This window comes from Pseudopipra pipra, chromosome 2 (assembly GCF_036250125.1).
Source record: "Pseudopipra pipra isolate bDixPip1 chromosome 2, bDixPip1.hap1, whole genome shotgun sequence".
In the NCBI taxonomy this organism is placed as follows: Eukaryota; Metazoa; Chordata; class Aves; order Passeriformes; family Pipridae; genus Pseudopipra; species Pseudopipra pipra.
Window position 1 is genome coordinate 36212464 of NC_087550.1, and position 17678 is coordinate 36230141.

The 17678-nt window shown below is 38.2% G+C and overlaps 1 protein-coding gene across 3 annotated transcripts in view; it reads right to left on the reverse strand.

The window, feature by feature from the left end:
* Nucleotides 1-17678, reverse strand: part of NOX4 (NADPH oxidase 4) — a 110986-nt gene that overhangs the window by 55574 nt on the left and 37734 nt on the right. For all 3 annotated transcript variants that reach the window (XR_010428219.1, XM_064645019.1, XM_064645020.1), the window contains exon 12: nucleotides 10485-10545. Coding sequence is in view for 2 of the 3 variants with exons in the window: in XM_064645019.1 (XP_064501089.1) it covers nucleotides 10485-10545 (61 nt within the window). In the remaining variant the exon portion in view is untranslated. The remainder of the gene's footprint in view (nucleotides 1-10484; nucleotides 10546-17678) is intronic.

The window sequence follows — 17678 nt, forward strand, 5'->3', positions numbered from 1 at the left end:
GAAATGGCACTTACAGTGTGCTTAATGAATAAGGGAATATGCTAAATTTATGACAAAAGATAGTCCTTAAAACTGCTTGTCACAGTGAAGAGCACAAACTGCCCACTGATTTATTTTAATTTCATATATTATGAGGAGGCTTCTCAGAGGCTGTAGGTGTGCTAATTACCATTGACAGTACAGTAAAATCATCACAGCAGCCACTTCAGCAACACTCAAAATAGCCAATAATCTCTGAAACTCCTCCTCTCCCCAAAATTCCCCTTCCAGAGTGAAAAATGTGTCAACAGCACTCAGTAAATACCACCTCCACTAAGTCCATCTTTGTTCAATACATATAAAAAAAACTAATGTGCCTATTTGGATCCACAACTTTCCAGGGTCTTTCCCCAGCAGGAAAGCATTTTTTCATTCATGATCATGGTATTTACTACAGCATTTTTAGTTTTACTAACATTTCAAGTGATCTTAAAATTTTTTGATTCCAGGTAAGTCACAAATCTAAGCAGTCATCCACTGGTTATCAGGTTCTATATGCAGAACAGGGTCCTGTCAAATTACTAAAAACACAGTGATGCTTTCTGTAAAGCATTATCCAAATTTTACTCTCTGTAGATGGTCAAACATTTTCAATCAAACTATTGTTTATCTAGGATATTGAGATTTTAAGAAAAAAAAGTTATTAAAATGTAAAAAACACATCCAAATGCTGAAAGTATAGGGATATATGTGGGCACGTATATATAAATAAAATGCAGCACTTCTTGAAAGTCATAGTGAAGTTTTCTCACAAGCCCATCTCTTTTCCCAGCCAGAAACTGCATTCTGTCTGCCAAAGATGCAAGTGTTTCTCTCTCCAGGAGTGAGACCATGGCATATTACAGTAAATATATCCTAAACTGGGAACCCAGCCAAGAGAAGATAAAGAAAGCTGGAGACATACAAATCCTAGGAGGCAGCAAGGAGAGTATTTACAAGTGATATTTTTGGCTTTCAGACAGCATTTTTGACTATATGAATTTTTTGAGAAAAAAGTAATATTTCTCTATGAAAAATTTAAATTAACTTTTTTTTAAAAGTGGAGGTATCTTCCATTCATTTACTAGGCAATTTTATTGCTCATACTTGTCATGGAAAAACTTGCTTTCAAAAAGTAGCTGGGACTGTTACTTCATTCCCTGCTAATTGCTTTGACTTCACTGCCTCTTCATCAAACCTGCTGAAGGCATTGGATGCCTGAAAGACAATCTGTTTTTTCCAGCTGCTTCACCTGATCTAATAAAAGATATTACTTTTCCCTGCAAAACTTGCCTCTCATGGAGTATTATGTCATTATAAGGTACTTTGGTTTAATCTGCTACAAATGTCACAAACTACATAAATAAGAAGTGTCATATTATCCTTTTTGAAACAAGCTCTGGCACTTCATCCCCATTTTGAGCAAGAAGAGCTTAAAAGAAAAAAAAAAGAGGAAGAACAGAAGCATGCCTGAGCTGCAGATATGTTTCACTGTCAGTGAAACAAAACACATACTGCACACTGCCCATCAGCTGCTGCACTTCATACCAAATGGCCATTTATTGCTGTCACAGCACAGTCTACTCCATGTACCACAACGGTCACATTTGCATTTTGAGAAGTAATTTCCAGACTAGGAATTCCCTCTAACAGTTTCTCCTCACAGCACTTTAGTTAATACTTAAATAAGTGAATCCTTTGTCTCACTAAGAAATGCCACATGCAGCACATACTTCAAGTTTCCCTCAAAATTGGGATGCACTAGCAATTAATTTACCTTGCAGCATCTTAAACCTTATAGAGTTTCTGCCTTGCTGCCTTTTGAAATTTCAAGACCTGATAAAAAGAAAAAATTTGGGGTGTAATTATAAATTAATTTAGTAGACTGACACTCATAAAAGGATGCCTTTATTTTAAAACATGGATTGCACTGGCAGTCTGGCTCCATTCCCATTAGGAACTTGCCTCCATGTTTGTGTTCTGCCTTCGAATATCCACATTTCGGTGCGTTATAGTCTAGCACAGAGCTGTGATTAGTGCATAATTTTGTATGTAGTTTAAGTTCGTATAAAACACATAGCCACAAATACTTTAAGATAAACTCTTTTGTTCTGAGCAGATATCAAGATATCTATTTGGAAAAGTTGTGGAAACCTGCTGTTGCTCCTTTATCTTGACACAGAACTTTCAGTGCAAGTTCTAAGGTTTGGTTTGATTTGTTCTTTAAGGGAAGAGTTTAACCATTTTGCAGCTACCACATACACTGGAATCCTATTTTTGCAGTTGATAACTATACAGGTGGTTGGTGATAGATTTTTATTAATAATATTTATGACTTAATGAGATCAATCTCCAGGGAAGGACTGGGGCAGAAAAGAGCTATGGCTGCAATTTGCCCCTTAAAAATTCTTGGATCACAGACTGGCTCTATTTCCTCATAGTGAAACCCAAATTCTCCAGCTAGTACTTGATGCATCTGAGAAACAACGCATTTACAAAAGTCAAAGGACAGGATGGAGCAACAGGAAGGGGCGTGTGTGGCACATGAATGCAAAGCTGGGTTGCAAGGGACTGTAGGGAACTGATTCTAAAATTTGGGGTGTTGGATTTGTTTCCCATGAACAAGGCCAGCACTGATTTTAATGCACCTTGGAATGGAAAACCATTTTGTAACTAACAATTGCTGTTTCAAGGATTACTGAAGCTTAGGGTGAGGACTTGCAGCTGGCAAAAAGTGGAGTAAATATACTTATAGAAAGATGGAGATAAAATAATGCAACAAAGGAGATGGGATATCCTAACTAGAACTTCAATGCTAATATCATGCCAACAAGGAGTTATATAAAGTTTATTGTGAAAATAGGGTGAAAACGTAATTTGACCATGTTATTTGATCATGATGACATTTGCAATGTTGTGAGAGTTTTAATTAACTCCCACAGAATTAACTGCTGTGCACAGAACAAATTCTGAGCAAGTGATGGCCCCTCTCCCTTCTGATCCAAGCTTAGTCAGGGAACCTGTAGAAATAAGCAGACAGGTAGGAGAGACCAAGGAATAAGGAGCAGTGCAAGGTAACATGGCAAGTCAACAACCATGATTACTGGTGGTCTTCATGGCAAGAGAGAGCTACACTTTAATTTGAACCACAGCCCAAATCAACAGTGAGACTGCTATTGAAAGGCAAGCCCACTTCTGAATTTCAAAGGAATGTTAGAAGAGGAGAGCATGCAGAAAGCAGAGCCAAACAAATACAAGGTCTCAAAAGCTGAATTTAGTACAACAGATAACCAAATGGAAAGTTCAGAAGTGCCATGCTCATTTTCTGTATTTGCACACAAAGAGGCAACCACTAAAATGTACACACATTTCTGAGAGGTGGTTCTTGCCCTGAAACAAGGAAAGGAGGAAAAATAAAAAGAGGAAAAAAAACCCCTAAACCAAAAAAACCGCAAACAACCAAAAAAACCCCCAAAACCCAATAAAACCCCAAAACCAACAACAAAAACAAACAAACAAACAAACAAAAAACCACAACAGAAGAAAACCAGTAAGTTTTGTGATCATGATACAGTTGAGCTTCATTTTCACGAATAGCACAAAAAGAGCCCATGAACATCCCAAAGCTGAAGATGAAAAATCTGCAGACTATTTCAACCCCAAATTCTGGGTTTCATTTATGTTAACTTCAGTACAGAAATTATTCTAAGAAGTTATCAAGCATCATGCAGGAGTTGGGATCATATAATGATAACTGTCCCTTCTGATCATAAAGATCATAAATATCAACAGTTCCTACAGAAGTTTTTCCTATTTTATGTTCTAAATCTGAAATAGATTTTTCCTCATTAACTACATCAAGTTTTACAATCTGTTAGAAAAGGATTTCAAATATTTCAAATCTACTTTTAAGATATTTTAACCAGCAATTTTTATTTAAACTGTGATAAGTGATAATTCCAAGTCTGAAGTGCCTTTGCATTTTTCTTCTGTCCTGAAGGGAGAAATCTCAATAAACTTGGAACAAAACTAGACATTTGGTAAGGATTCTTCAGCAAAATTTGGATGGCATCTAAGGGAATCTATTGTCCCCTGAGAAATGCCAGCTCTTCATGCATGTGAGCCCTCCTATTTCTCTAGAAACCATTACACACTGGAGCTCACACAAAGGAACCTAAAAATCTAGTCAGACTTGTATATTTAGTGCTTGAAGCAGCTGTGTACCTCTGCACAGAAGTGCAGTTAATCTTTTCCCTAAGCAAAGATTAACAGAAAAAGGGTGAAACACAGGCAACTCCAGAAGACCAACTTCGCCTTCTTAAATAAGCAAACACATAAATAGTGATTGCAAAACCAGAAATCTTCCTGGCGGTCCACTAAAATACATGTCCTAAAGATCTTCTGTCTTGTAATTCTATTATCAAAGTGGAAAGCAGTTTTTTGCTTTTTTTTCACTACATTCGTTCTGATCCTATCAGATGCTACATGTTAATGTGCTCTACAGCTTTCACTCATGTAGTTCATGAAAGTAATGAAAACATTTGAAGCTTGACAAGAAATCCTGCAACTGTGTGTTCTTGTATCAGTTCTTACCTACAGCAACATCCACACATCCATTGCATATTATATCAAAGGATAAAAATAAATTTACATCACTGAGCCATGTCATTTTCTATAATCATTACATGATTAAAAAGAACCTGAGATATGCAAAAAGGTGGATGTTTACAAATAATAGGATACATGAAGAAAGGACTTCCGTGTAGGAGAAAATTTCCTCCAAGGTAACTTTCTCACCAAAAAATCTTTTTCCCCTCTAGGGATAAAACTCATTAACTGTTCAAATTGGATTTGACTCAAGTTACACTGTTTTTGGTACTAAGTCAGCTGGAGTTCAACTAATGTAAAACAATCCAAGTCTGTAGCCAAAAATTCAGATGTGTTCACCTTTAGCATTAGTTCTTTAATCAGAGGAAACATTGAGTCAGTAAACTAAATCTGTTCTTCTTTTTCTCCAGTCTCTTAGTCTTGTCTTTTATGGAGCTTTTTTCAGGAATACATAAAATAATTAATGAAAATTAATGGCAATGAAGAATAAAATTAGTATTCTTTACAGCACACTATGGCTAATAATATTTTTAAGCCATATTAACTTCCCAGAAATGTAACTATTATTTTATTACTAATGTCAAATTATATTAAAAAGAAACACAATTAAACCTTTTTAGCACTCAATTCTGATATCTTCCTCAGAAGTGTAAGTAGGATTCCCTGGCAATATAAGAATTGTTAGTCATAAAATCTAACAGGAGAAAATAACATCTATCTCATCTCTGTCCTCTTCCAAAGCCACACACTGATTTTGCTGGACCACTGGACAGCATCACATCATTAACACCTTTACACCCTGCCAGGAACCTCATGGGAAAACTAAACACAACTAAATACATGTTACTATGGAATGAAAAAGGCCCAAATCAAACAGAGCCTTGAGATAATAGCAAGAGTTGACCAACTGTTCATCACCAGTGAGCAGATATTTTTAAAGAAACTCAATAGCAGTTACAGTGAACCTGGGACAACCTTGTCACATCCTGCAGGCCGACTCTGTCATCTTACCATTCCTTCTTGTCATCTTCTACTCCACACGTTCCTCCAGTCTGAATCAAGATCTACTAACAATACTGACTGAGTGATCCACTACTTCAGTACATCTCAAACTGTCCTCAGGGTTACTGGAAATTAAATATCACCTCTTTGCTAGATCCTACACTTGCTGATAAATTCCAGGTAAGCGCAGCAATGCACAACAAGCCTTGGGATGATTCAGGCATCCTCCAAATCAGGAGCTGCAAGGGCTTAACAAGGTCATGCAGATACTCCCAACAAGTCCTCCCAGACTAGAAAGTTTAAATCATTCTTCCTTCAGAGCCACTTAAAAAGTATGTTTATTTTCTTCTAGTGAACATGAAAAAAAATCCTTAGCCTCCAAAATTGCAAACAACCGCCTTCTTTTTTTTCTGTTTAAAAATAAGAAAATTGGGGTGTGTACTGTTTGCTGTCTCAGGTCTTAATCCACAGGGAGTTAAACAAGGTCCATACTTTCATACATTTGCCATGTTCTGGAAAATTGTTGGTTTTAACTGAAAAATGGTTTGTTTGTTTTTTCCCCCTGAAACTTCCAGCTCTAAATATGGACCTTCCAGAAAAAAGAACTGTGACAATATCTGACAAAAATTTCCATCATACCACGTCAGGATTCAAAATAAGGTAGTCTGTACCTAAATGACCTAGTGAACATGCATATCCTCATTTGTAGCACAAAGAATTAAGCAAAGATACATCTTTTCTGATGAGACTTGGAGTTTATTAGGGTGATGCAGATCAGTGCCCCATAATCTGTCTGTTCTCCCTGTAGCTGGACAGTTTCAGCACACATCACCACCTCCCACTGCCATGACCTTTAGTAACCCATAGGACACAACTATCAGATTCCATGGGTGCTATTAAAGTGCTCATACGGCATTCCCACAATAAACATCATGCTGCTCAGGACAGGCCTTGTGAACGTCTCCAGGATCACGCACAGCTACACAGCAGGATGATGTCACAACTACAAGATAAAATTACTGTAGAGCACAGAACAGCATCAGTGCTCACGGTCTCACATCAATTTGTACCAGCAACACACTGCAACATAACAGCAATGTTTTACTGCCTTGAGGCATGCAGCTCACCTCAACACCTCTGAGTGCTCTGTATTTGTTTTCCATAAAAACATGCTGCATGGTTTTTGAAGCCTGTTACTTCTGCATCATCAATATCACTTTATGTCTCACACCCTGAAGCTTATCTAGTGAACGAGATACATTGTCTTGATACACTGCCGTGTTTTTTTTCACTGCTGTCAAGTTGTTGAATGCAAGGCATGGCCCCTGGCCTCTCTTTTTCCCTCCAGAGATGCCAGATGAAACGTCAACTTTAAAAGTAAGCAAGCAGTAGTACTTGAGGCAGCAGCAAGGACAGAGAAGGCATAAGGCTGATTAGATGACAGCTCTGAGGACAAACTAGACAGAGAGGCAAAAGAAACCTAAAAAAAAAACTTTTGTAAATACCAAACCAACAATTGTCTCAAAGCTGAAGGAAAAATAGGTGATCACAGAGACACAGGAGAAGCAGAACAAAACAACTATTTAGAGGGGAGGCCAGGAACAAGATCAGCTTATTAGCTCAGCCATGGATCTCACAGCTCTGACCTGTGTATGAGTCATTGTAGGGCCCTCAATGTTACTGTACGATTTGAAGCTGCCATTCACCAGCTCAGCTGGGACAACTGCCAAGCAGTCACAGAGGAAGACAGGCTGACTTAGCTCTGAGCCACGGGGCTAACCCAACCTGCATGTTTGCAAACACCACAGGTCAGATGATGTAAACACACTGTAACTCAGGTGCCTAAGTACTGACAGGGAATTAAGCTGTGTTCTACAGCCATGGGTTTCACAGTGCCACAGAATGTTTTGCTAATACAATAGGTTCTGACTTAAGCAGTCACATGTCAGCACAAGGACAGTAATTATATGATCAAAAAATTATATGATCCTCTCTTTAGGGAGATCTATAATAGCTGTTCCAATAGTCACAATACCCATGGCATATGGCAAAAGACAGAAGGAAAAATAAAGTTAGGAACCTTTACATGGGAAAAATCACAACCAGTTGTCAGTTAATTAAACTAACTACCTCTGAGGCAGTGATGTATATATCTAGACTCTTAACAATGATTGAAGAGAAAAAGGTATGCTTGAGGCCTGGTTTGTCTCATCCAAAACTAGACACATAAACAGGTCAGAGGTCTAGAAAGGGAGCTATGAGAAGTATTTCAGGTGAAACTGTCTGCTATGGGCATCTGAGGGCACATTACAGCAATACCAGTGCTTGTGTGTCTGTTTTCTGTGGTGAACATGAAAGTTAAGCACTATACAGTTACCAATACCACCACAAAACAGGTGAGAAATAGAAGATCTCAGATTTGTATTGAAAAAGGAAAGGGAGGAAAATTTTTGCCTTTATCCAAATCTGCTTCTGAAAAGGGCAGATTCTGAGCTCTTCTAAGCTCAGATAGCACCATTTCATTTGAGTGGTGAACGAAAAAGGGGATCTGAGTTACCATTTTGTTTGCAAAGGTCTCAGAACTATCGCTTCTGAGGTTTCTTCCTCTCTACCCTACTTTTTGTCTCCTACATTTTTCATTATTCAAATAATTTATTTTAAAAAGCAAATAACACTATTGCCTGAAAATCTACTAAATGTGTGCTCCTATGCAAAGCATTATTTCTAGAGTGACTAACTTTTCCAAAAGTCACTTCTTTCAGCTTATTCGATTGGAAATTAAAATTATATGTACTGGGATTTGGGCAATAAATGACTTCCCATCAACAGCACCTTCTCATCAGTAGCTGAAAATACTATTACACCCCTTATCTTTTCTCTTGACATACAGTTGCTTTCCCAACCTACAAAACAAAGTCATTAAGGCTACAAGATATTCTAATTAATTTTCAAAACATAAGACTTTGTGTTAAGAGACTTGACCTGAAACAACTTGCAGAATTGGTTTGCCAGCAATCTGTATCCCCACTCCTGTCCTTACAGCTCATGGCAGGAAATTGCTACTTCACCACATCTCCCAGGTGCAGACAACAGAACCTAAAGCCATCCAGAGGAGAAACTAAACAGTTCTTCTCTGCATTTCAGGACAGGTCTGTGCTCCTCTTGCATCCTTTTAATTTAGGTTTGTAATTGAGTTCTCTGAAATAAATCGCTAAGTGTCTTTGGTGTCAGGTATAAACTGTCAGGAATGTGAAAATGTGATACAAAGGAGAATTTTAATAAATAGGATAAAGGCTGAGAGAATAGGTCAGGAGAAGAGCTCAAATGACAGTATGTCTCATAAAAGCTCCTCCAATCTAATATCCTGCCTGCAGAAGCAGCCTTTAGAGCATGCTTAAGAAGGATAATAAGGAATGTGGAAAAATATAATAATCCTTCCTCAAACAGTCAGCAGATTAGAGATCACTAATTGTCACAGGGCTTAAGGGAGCGAGTGACAACACGGTTCCATGGTACCAATGCAGCATAAAGAGTTGGGTAAACCATCTGCTTCTCAACAGCACATTTCACTGTGGGAGAGATCTCTCTCTTTAGCAACTACTACAATAAATGGTCTCTGTAATGTGACAGCGTCCTGAATCTCATACAGTCCAACATAGGTAGACCTTTCTCTCAGTGGAGACTATAAACACTGAGTTGGCTGAATAATATTTAAATGCTAATAGAGAGCAGTTCATACCACATAGGTAATCAGAAAACTTTAAAGATGCCACTTATTTTGGAGAGTTCATTTAGCCATTACTTCTCCATTACACTCTCTCAAATAGCCTACTGCCCTCTCCCATCTAGAAATGCTGCTTAACAACAAAAGAGCCATCATTCTGAGGCAAAAAAAAAGGCTAATTGCACCCACAATCTGCCCCTGTCTAGCCAACATCCTATACTTCAAGCAAGAACAGAAAATCAGGGTTATTATGAAACATATGCACATATGGCATTGCCCTCACAACTTTTGCCTACTGAAGTCTTCCACAGGCAAGTATGCAGCCAGACCAGAAAGTTCAACAAATATTCATGGACTTATTATCCCTGCATTGGTCTAATCCTTTTTAGGGCTACAAGCTCATTTGACTCAATTCCACAAACACACAAGCTGATACAAATTAACACGGAAAATATTTCTTCATAAGAAATGAAGCAGACAGTGCTGTGTATTTGTCTTCCTTACAAGGAAATGCTATGCTAAGCAGGAAGAAAGTCAGCCGCCAAGGAATAATGACAACTATCACTTGAGCATACAACTGTTACAGGGAGCACCAAATTACCATTCTCCTCTGTGGGGAATCCTGGCTTACACCCCTGATCTGGAGGACATTCAAAGAGCAGTGGAAGAGCATGGAAGAACATGAAAGCAAACCTGTAATCTCAGTGTACCATAGGCATTAATTAACCTGGCTGCCATCCAAACTGCTGGCATCAAAATCCGCTTATCTGGAAGCTGCACATTTCAGCATTTCTGCAGACGCTACTACACACAGAGGCACTGCACTGCACAGGGGCAGTGGGCTACCCAAAAATAAGAAAAAGAGGCAGAAATGGAGGAACACTGAAAATTATTACAGTGCAATCAGAAGATCTGTTAGTAGTTGGAAAAACATGTTATCTGAAGAAATGGCACATCTGAATAAAGCAGAGGTTGCATCAAGAATGTAATAAAAACAACTTTGGAAAAACAAGCATGAACAATCTCTAGAGAGAATACACCACAGTCAAGGAGCAATTGTGCTGGAGCCAGAAAGGGAGAACAGTTCAAGTAAAGGTATTTGTCTCTGAAAAGGAATTGTTTTTCTACATACCTGTCCAGTCTCCTACTATTTTTACGTGGACCCCAAACGTTGCTTTGGTATCTGTAGGGCACTAAAAATATTAAATATATTAAGGACCACTTCTGGTTAATAAAAAAACAAAAAAATGCATTCAAAGTACAGTTGTTAAGACAGAACGTGGTGTAAATAGGTCATTCCTGAGCAGCCATACCAGCAGCCATACCATTTAAAAAGCAAGTCTATCATCAATACAGTTCGGGAAGTCAAGCACGTCTAGTCTCCAGTCAGACTTAACCCTTTCTTCTGGTCACAGAGGAGTTTTGATGTTTGCTTGGGGGTGTGATTTGGAACAGTCCCTTCACTAAGCATTACTCAGAAATTATACCAACTGTAGGTACAAAAGCATGGAAATACTCACTCTACTATCAACACTTATCACTCATAATTGGGAACCACCCCATCACTCCTATTTCAAGGCTTTTAAGAGATTTCTGGTTCTTGAACGTCAGAGTCCATGTTTTCCAGCTGATCATTCTCACACAACTGATGCTTTCCTCTAAATGGAAACTGAGATTTTGTTGCACTCCACAAGAGCTTACAGTTTGCAAAGGAAAAGCACCATATTGTGTGGCACATCATAAAAATCACTACCTAGCCACCATTCTCTCACTCTGCACATACACCCTCACCTCAGGGCTATTTGCTTGCGACTATTAACACAGGAATGCTATTATTTAAAGTCTCATCCACATCATGGTATCTAAAAACCTCCAGACAAGCCAAGTCAAAGGTCTAAGGTGCCCCCCAAGTTTTGTTTCTTGTTAGCTACAGGGACATTTCAAATGCACTGCCTGGACAGCTTTTGCGGGTATACTAAATAATTGCATACATAAACAGGGCAAGTAACTATTACTCAAGATTCAGTGCTTTTCTTCTATAAACCAACACCTTTGATTTTTTTTTTTTTGATAACAGATAGTACTACTGAATTTTGATGCCTTTCTTAGAACCTGTTAATGATTGATTCAAGCTCCATCATGAAACCAGTACTTAAAAGGTGATGCTCCTGTCTCTCTTTTTTTTTTTCCCTACTGCTAAAGACAAATATGAGTTCTGAGGAAAGGGCTTAAATTCAAGAAACACATCTATATTATAAATAAAAGAGGTCCAGGTACCAAATCCAAGCACCAAATACTCAGTCAAGCACTATGCTTATGAAGACACTTGGCTCTGTTATGGAGCTTTGCCATTAGCATTCCCGAGATAATCTGTTGTGGAGTGCAAAACAATTGGCCTCAGGACTGAGGGTCGGTTCTTTATTTAACAGCAGACAGATAAAAGGTTAGTACTATCTTCACCTTGGCAAACCTAAACAGGGAATACAAAGTCCCAGCTAGTCACTCCATTCTCCTGAAGGGGAAGAGCACTCTTGTTAACATTGCTGATTACTAAACATACTCATATTTAACTTCTTGTCATCTTCCAAGTTTTCCTATAAAAATGGGGTAAAGAAGCCTAGAGTCCCAATTATTTCAGCAAGTTTCAGACTTCAAAAGCAAAATGGCATTAAGGGAGGGATGCTGGCAAACTTCACAAAATGAGGCCACGATTTGCTATGTCTAGTTGCAATGTCTTCATACAAAAATATCAAAGACCAATTCTCCATATAAAAGCAGGTAAGCAGCCTCTCAGGTAGAAAGTTGTGTACTGGCAGTAAAAAAGGTCTGTTCTCCTGGAGGTTTCTGTAAGAACCTTTAGCAGGGTTTATTTTTCACTCTGGGTTATTGCACAGCTCTCTGTTTCACAAGAGGTTGACTGATTGTCTTCTTTTAACTATCCACAGTTCCAGTTCAGTACATCTTCTATAAAATTGTCTGTCATTTCCTCCTTCCATGAAGTTAATGGCAGAATACCCCTTGTCTCCAGCAAGAACAGGTTCAAACCTTTTATACTTTATATTACCCTTGCGACTAACTCCTTTCTGCACTACTCTAAAAAATTATCCAATAAAAGTGAGATTTATTTCTCTTTAAACTGTAGGAAATCTATTTTGATACTTATAACTGGATATGAGAGATCCTCAGAGAGTTCTGAGGTACTGCTAAGTCTTACCAGAAGAAACATGCCCATATGGGCTACATGGAGTGAAATGCTCCCACTTCAAGAGACAGAAAGCATATAGATGGTCCAGTGAAGGGCCACCAAAACAATGAGAGGATTGGACAACCTGACACACAAAGAGAGGTCAAAAAGGGAATGTGCTTGTGCAACCCACACAGGAGAAGTCTTGAGGAGATCACTGCCTTCAAAGAAATCAAAAATAGCTATAGGGAAAATGAAAGTGCTCTCCTGTCTTCAGCACCATGCATGGAAACAGGACAACAGACCAGGAACACAAGTTGTTTCAGGGGAAATTTCAGAAAAATATTCTTCCTTGTGGAATAGACAGAGAAATGGTACAATTTCTCCTGCTAATTCAGCTTCACGTGACTCTGAATAACCTTATCTAAAGCCCTTGCACCAGAAGGTCAAGCCAAATGATCTCCAGAAGCCTCTTCCAACCTTAGACTTTCCTATATACTTGTAATTATAAGTTTGAAATTTGTATTTACATTTTTTCCTGAATGGATCACTTACTTTACCTCTCTCATCTCCATGAAGACAATTAAGTTTCCAAACTGTGGTTTTCTCAAGACTGTTAGAGAATATATTGCAGCAGCTTAAGAAATATTCAAAGACAGTTTTTCAAAAGTTTAATCATGGAAGTGGGTAAACTTTCCTATGTTATTAACAGACCACTTGGCATGTGTAATGAAGTGCAGTGAAAATATTGTCTTATATATTTAACCTTCTTCATGACATCACAGAATCATATCACAGCTGAGACTAGAAAGCATCTCTAGTGACCGGCTACTTCAATCCTCCTTCAAGAGCAGGGTCTTCAAGAACAGGTGGCCCAGGACAGTGTCCAACAGTGCTTTGAATGTCTCCAAGGATGGCGACTCTATAGCCTCTCTGGGCAATCTGTCCTACTCTCACAGAAAAAGTGGCGTTTTTCTTAGGTCTTGATGAAACTTCCTGTATATTAGTTTGTGTTGTCCTGTCACTGGGTGAGCATCTAGCTCTGTTTTCTTCACTCATCCCTTAGTTCCCACTCTCTCACCCTCTCTTCATATTTAGAGATGCTCCATTTCCTTAGTCATCTTCATGGCTCTTTGTGCTCTAATACGTCCATGTCTCTCTTATACCAGCGAGCCCAGAACTGGACACAGAGATTCAGATATATCTCACCAGTGTTGATCAGAGAAGGGTCACCTCCCTGGACCTGCTGGCAACAGCCAGCCTAGTACAGCCAAGGAAGCTGTTGGCTTTTTTTGCTGGTTCATGGTCAACTTAGTGTCCACCAGGACCCCCTGGTCATTCTCTGCTGATCTGCTTTCCAGCCAGGCAGGTCAGAGTTATTACCTTGGTCAAATAAAGGTGTATCAGTGGCCTCAGCAATGCATCATGCCCTCTCTGCAGCTGTGAACAAAACCAACTAAAATTGTTTTTAAAATGTCTTTTGGCAAATAACATTTGGACTTCCTCATGCTGCTTTTAATGTGGAAGCCCTAAGAAACAATTCACTGTATTGTGTTTAGAGCTACATGCAGCCCCTTACTCTTTCTTTATTGCCCAGTAGGAAACTGTAAAGATTAGTCATTCTTAAAATAAAAAAATAATTTCTCTTAGTTCCTTTTCCTTAAATAAACCATGTTTTCCAGACAGGTAAATCACTAACTTGAATAGTCTGTAATGAGAAGGGACAGTAGACATCATTAAACTAAGGGTCACAAGTGCTTTTCAGTAGTCCTTTCCAGATTTTGAAGAGTTAAATGAACCTTGTTTGCTGCATTTATTTGATTAAAATATTATGATTTTCAAATTAACAGTTGTAGATAGTGTAACTACTTCAAGTTATGTTAATTTTATTCTAACTTTAAGCAATATATACCTTTTAAAAGTGAAAGATTTTACAGGTATGAACGTCTACACTAATCAGGTTACCTGTCAGCATTTGGCCCTCCTCCAAAAGCAATTGAAAGCCAAAGGAATTCTGTTAAATTTAATAGGAGTTGTGCTCTTAGCATCAGTAAACTGGTAGATTTCCCCAGAGCTGGTAATCCCATGTGAGCAAGTTTAAAATGCCTAATTTTATTTTATTTTTGTATGTATTTTCATATTCAACAGAATTAGAGTATCTTCATCATCATCATGGCTAGGCTTCGCGAATGAAGATTTGGGAAGGGCTCTACCCATGTTTGTAGAGTATCTTACATGTAGATAAAACCCATGGAATATAGTTTATTCTATATCTTCATAAAACACCCACTTTTCCATATATTTTTTCCTTTTTTTTTCAAGTTAACTTGGAATACAAATGCAAGTTATCACATAAGAATTTTGCAACAATACCTGGAGAACTTTATGCTTATAAACCACCAAATTAATTACACTTGTCAGTAACTACAGCTCTACTATCTATCTCTATGCTGAGATAAAATTTAGATGATAATTTCAATAAACTTAATAATATATAATGCACAAGATTAATACATACTTGAAATGTATTTTTTTAATCAGTTTTACATTGTAATCATGGTTCTAAGTTGCCCACTGCCTTGCCCTTATATGAATATAAAATGAGCAAACTAATTACTGTTAGATCATAGTGATAATACCTTATACCCACTATAGTGGCCTCGCATTGCACCAGCGGGGGTTTAGATTGGATATTAGGAAAAATTTCTGCACCAAAACAGTGGTCCAGCAGTGGAACAGGCTGTCTAAGGAAGTGGTGGAGCCACCATACCTGAAAGTGTTCAAAAGACATGTAGATGGGGACATGGTTTAGCGGTGGACTTAGTGCTGGATTAATGGTTGTACTTAATCTTAGAGGTCTTTTCCAATCTAAGTGATTCCATGATTCTATATGGGTACAAAAATCTGCTCTAGGTGATGAGCAATGGAGAAATCTGCATATGAGAGCACAACATAAAGCAAATGAAAACTATGTTATAAGCATCTGTGCCTCCAGCTTAGAATACCCTGAATATTTAACATCACTGGTATCTACTCCCAGTCAAAAATCAAGTCCAGAACAAGAAACAGGACAAACCTTACTAAAATTATTTTAATGGTATTAAATAATATTCAATATTTTAAAACACTCTTTTTAGGCCTTGGGGTGCATGGAGTGTGGTGAGTCAACAGAAAACTAGCAAGAAAATAGAAACTTAATTCCTGAATGTATCCAGTTCTTCTGTATTCCTCTTCCATGAGAATTGTGAAGCCTCTTTGGAGAGATGTTAGGTTTTGATTACAGGCTGTCATGGAAATGCTAATGCATGCACCAAGATAGCACTGCAGAATATCTGTTATCAGAAGAAAGGAGATGAAAGAGATGCCCAAGTTACATATCCCCATGTGGCTCTGCAAATTAACCTCCTTACAAGTTCCTGTGGAGATACTGTTCTCAAGTATACTGCACCACAGTAAACACCATCTTCTGAATTTGATGCTGTAGTAGGTGGTCTGAATAGTGCCCAAAGCTACAAAGAAGATCTGTGGCACAGCTGGAAGAACAAAGTGTCTGATTTGGGAAATTAAAAAGCTCATTGTGGGGTTTGTTTAAATAAAAAGAAACTCTTTCAAAGAAGGCTTTTACTTTGAGGAAAAAGCCATGATATGATCCTATTATGGATCTGCAGATATCCTAGCCAGGACTGGAAACACTACAGAGACCCCATTTCCATGCTACTGCCTGCCAGGGTGGACCAGTTGCACTGCAAACCCCAGTTCATTGGCCCATCCTTACTCCAGACTCACATGAACTCTTACCCAGAACAAGAAAACACATTAAAGACTTGGCATGTTCGGAAAAGAGGCAGAAATGAGGGGGGGGGGGAAAAAGAGGAACAAGACACAACCAATGTATTTTCCCTCCTGTAAAGGGGAAAAAAAAAATAAAAAAAAAAAAAAAAGGCTTTCAACTTCATCAACTGACAAGAAAATGTGAACCTCAGAAGCTCACTAAGCTGTAGCTTGTCTGGTTTCATACAGAACTGATATAAACATTTCTAAAATTATTCACTCCGACATCAGAAAATTAACAGGAGTGATGACAAACACACAGGCATGCTATATAAAGGTAGCCAAAAAATAGTAGCTAGGTTTCAGTCTGACTCATAGGAGGTGACCTCTGCTACACTGGACTATCCCTGTTTTAACTAATTAATCCCATAAGAAGCAAATTTCAGAGGAAAAAGAGTTACTATGTGGAGTTATTCTTTTAAACACATTTCCCCTCAAAGGCTTGGAGATTTACTAAAACATCTCTGTTTATTTTTCTGTTTGATGTTATTTTACAGATTGGATTTTGCTTAAAAGTTTTCCCTGTTAGAGACTTGGCCTTAAAGCTATCCTAATTTAACTGGCAGACATCAGCAGACATTATAACATCTCTGAATGTGGGGAAATCCTAACCAGGGAACATGATTTAAGTATCAAGGGTGTTTGGAAGATCAAGGCAAGACCACCATGTCTTCCGTATTCATTGCTTAAGCCAGAGCCCTCCCAGCTCTACAGCCAACTCCTTGCAAGCAGCCCAGCTGCAGAAACATATCCCAAACACTTTTCCTTTTCACTTTCCATTCCCATATACTCCTTGTTGTACAACCTCAAACACCTCCAGTCTAGTTAGTGGAAAAAACACACCACAACACTGCAGGATGCACCACTGGGCAGCTGCAGTTCCAAGAAGGATCATTCTGGTCATCTGGGGTCTAATTTGCTCTGTAACACAAACCACAAACCCACACCCACTAATTCCCGTGAGTCTGTAGTTCAGCATTTGCTATTTCAGTCCCTGCAGTCTCAGTTGTTAAATTTCTCTCAGTGTTCAAAATGATCTTTGTTTTCCTTAGGTCTGAATCTACGACCATTTGTTCCTTGATTTCACTCTTGCACCACAGGAAAACAGATATCTTTAATGTAACAAATACCTTAGAATTGTAAATAGAACAATACTTGTAAAATACATATAATGTTGCATAAAACACAAAAATCGTTAAATATATAACATGAAATTTCTTTTTTTGTTTTCTAGTACATCTGTAGTAGCCCAACTGCTATTCTATTGCTGTTATGGATGCACTACAAAAATACAATTTGACAGACTAATCA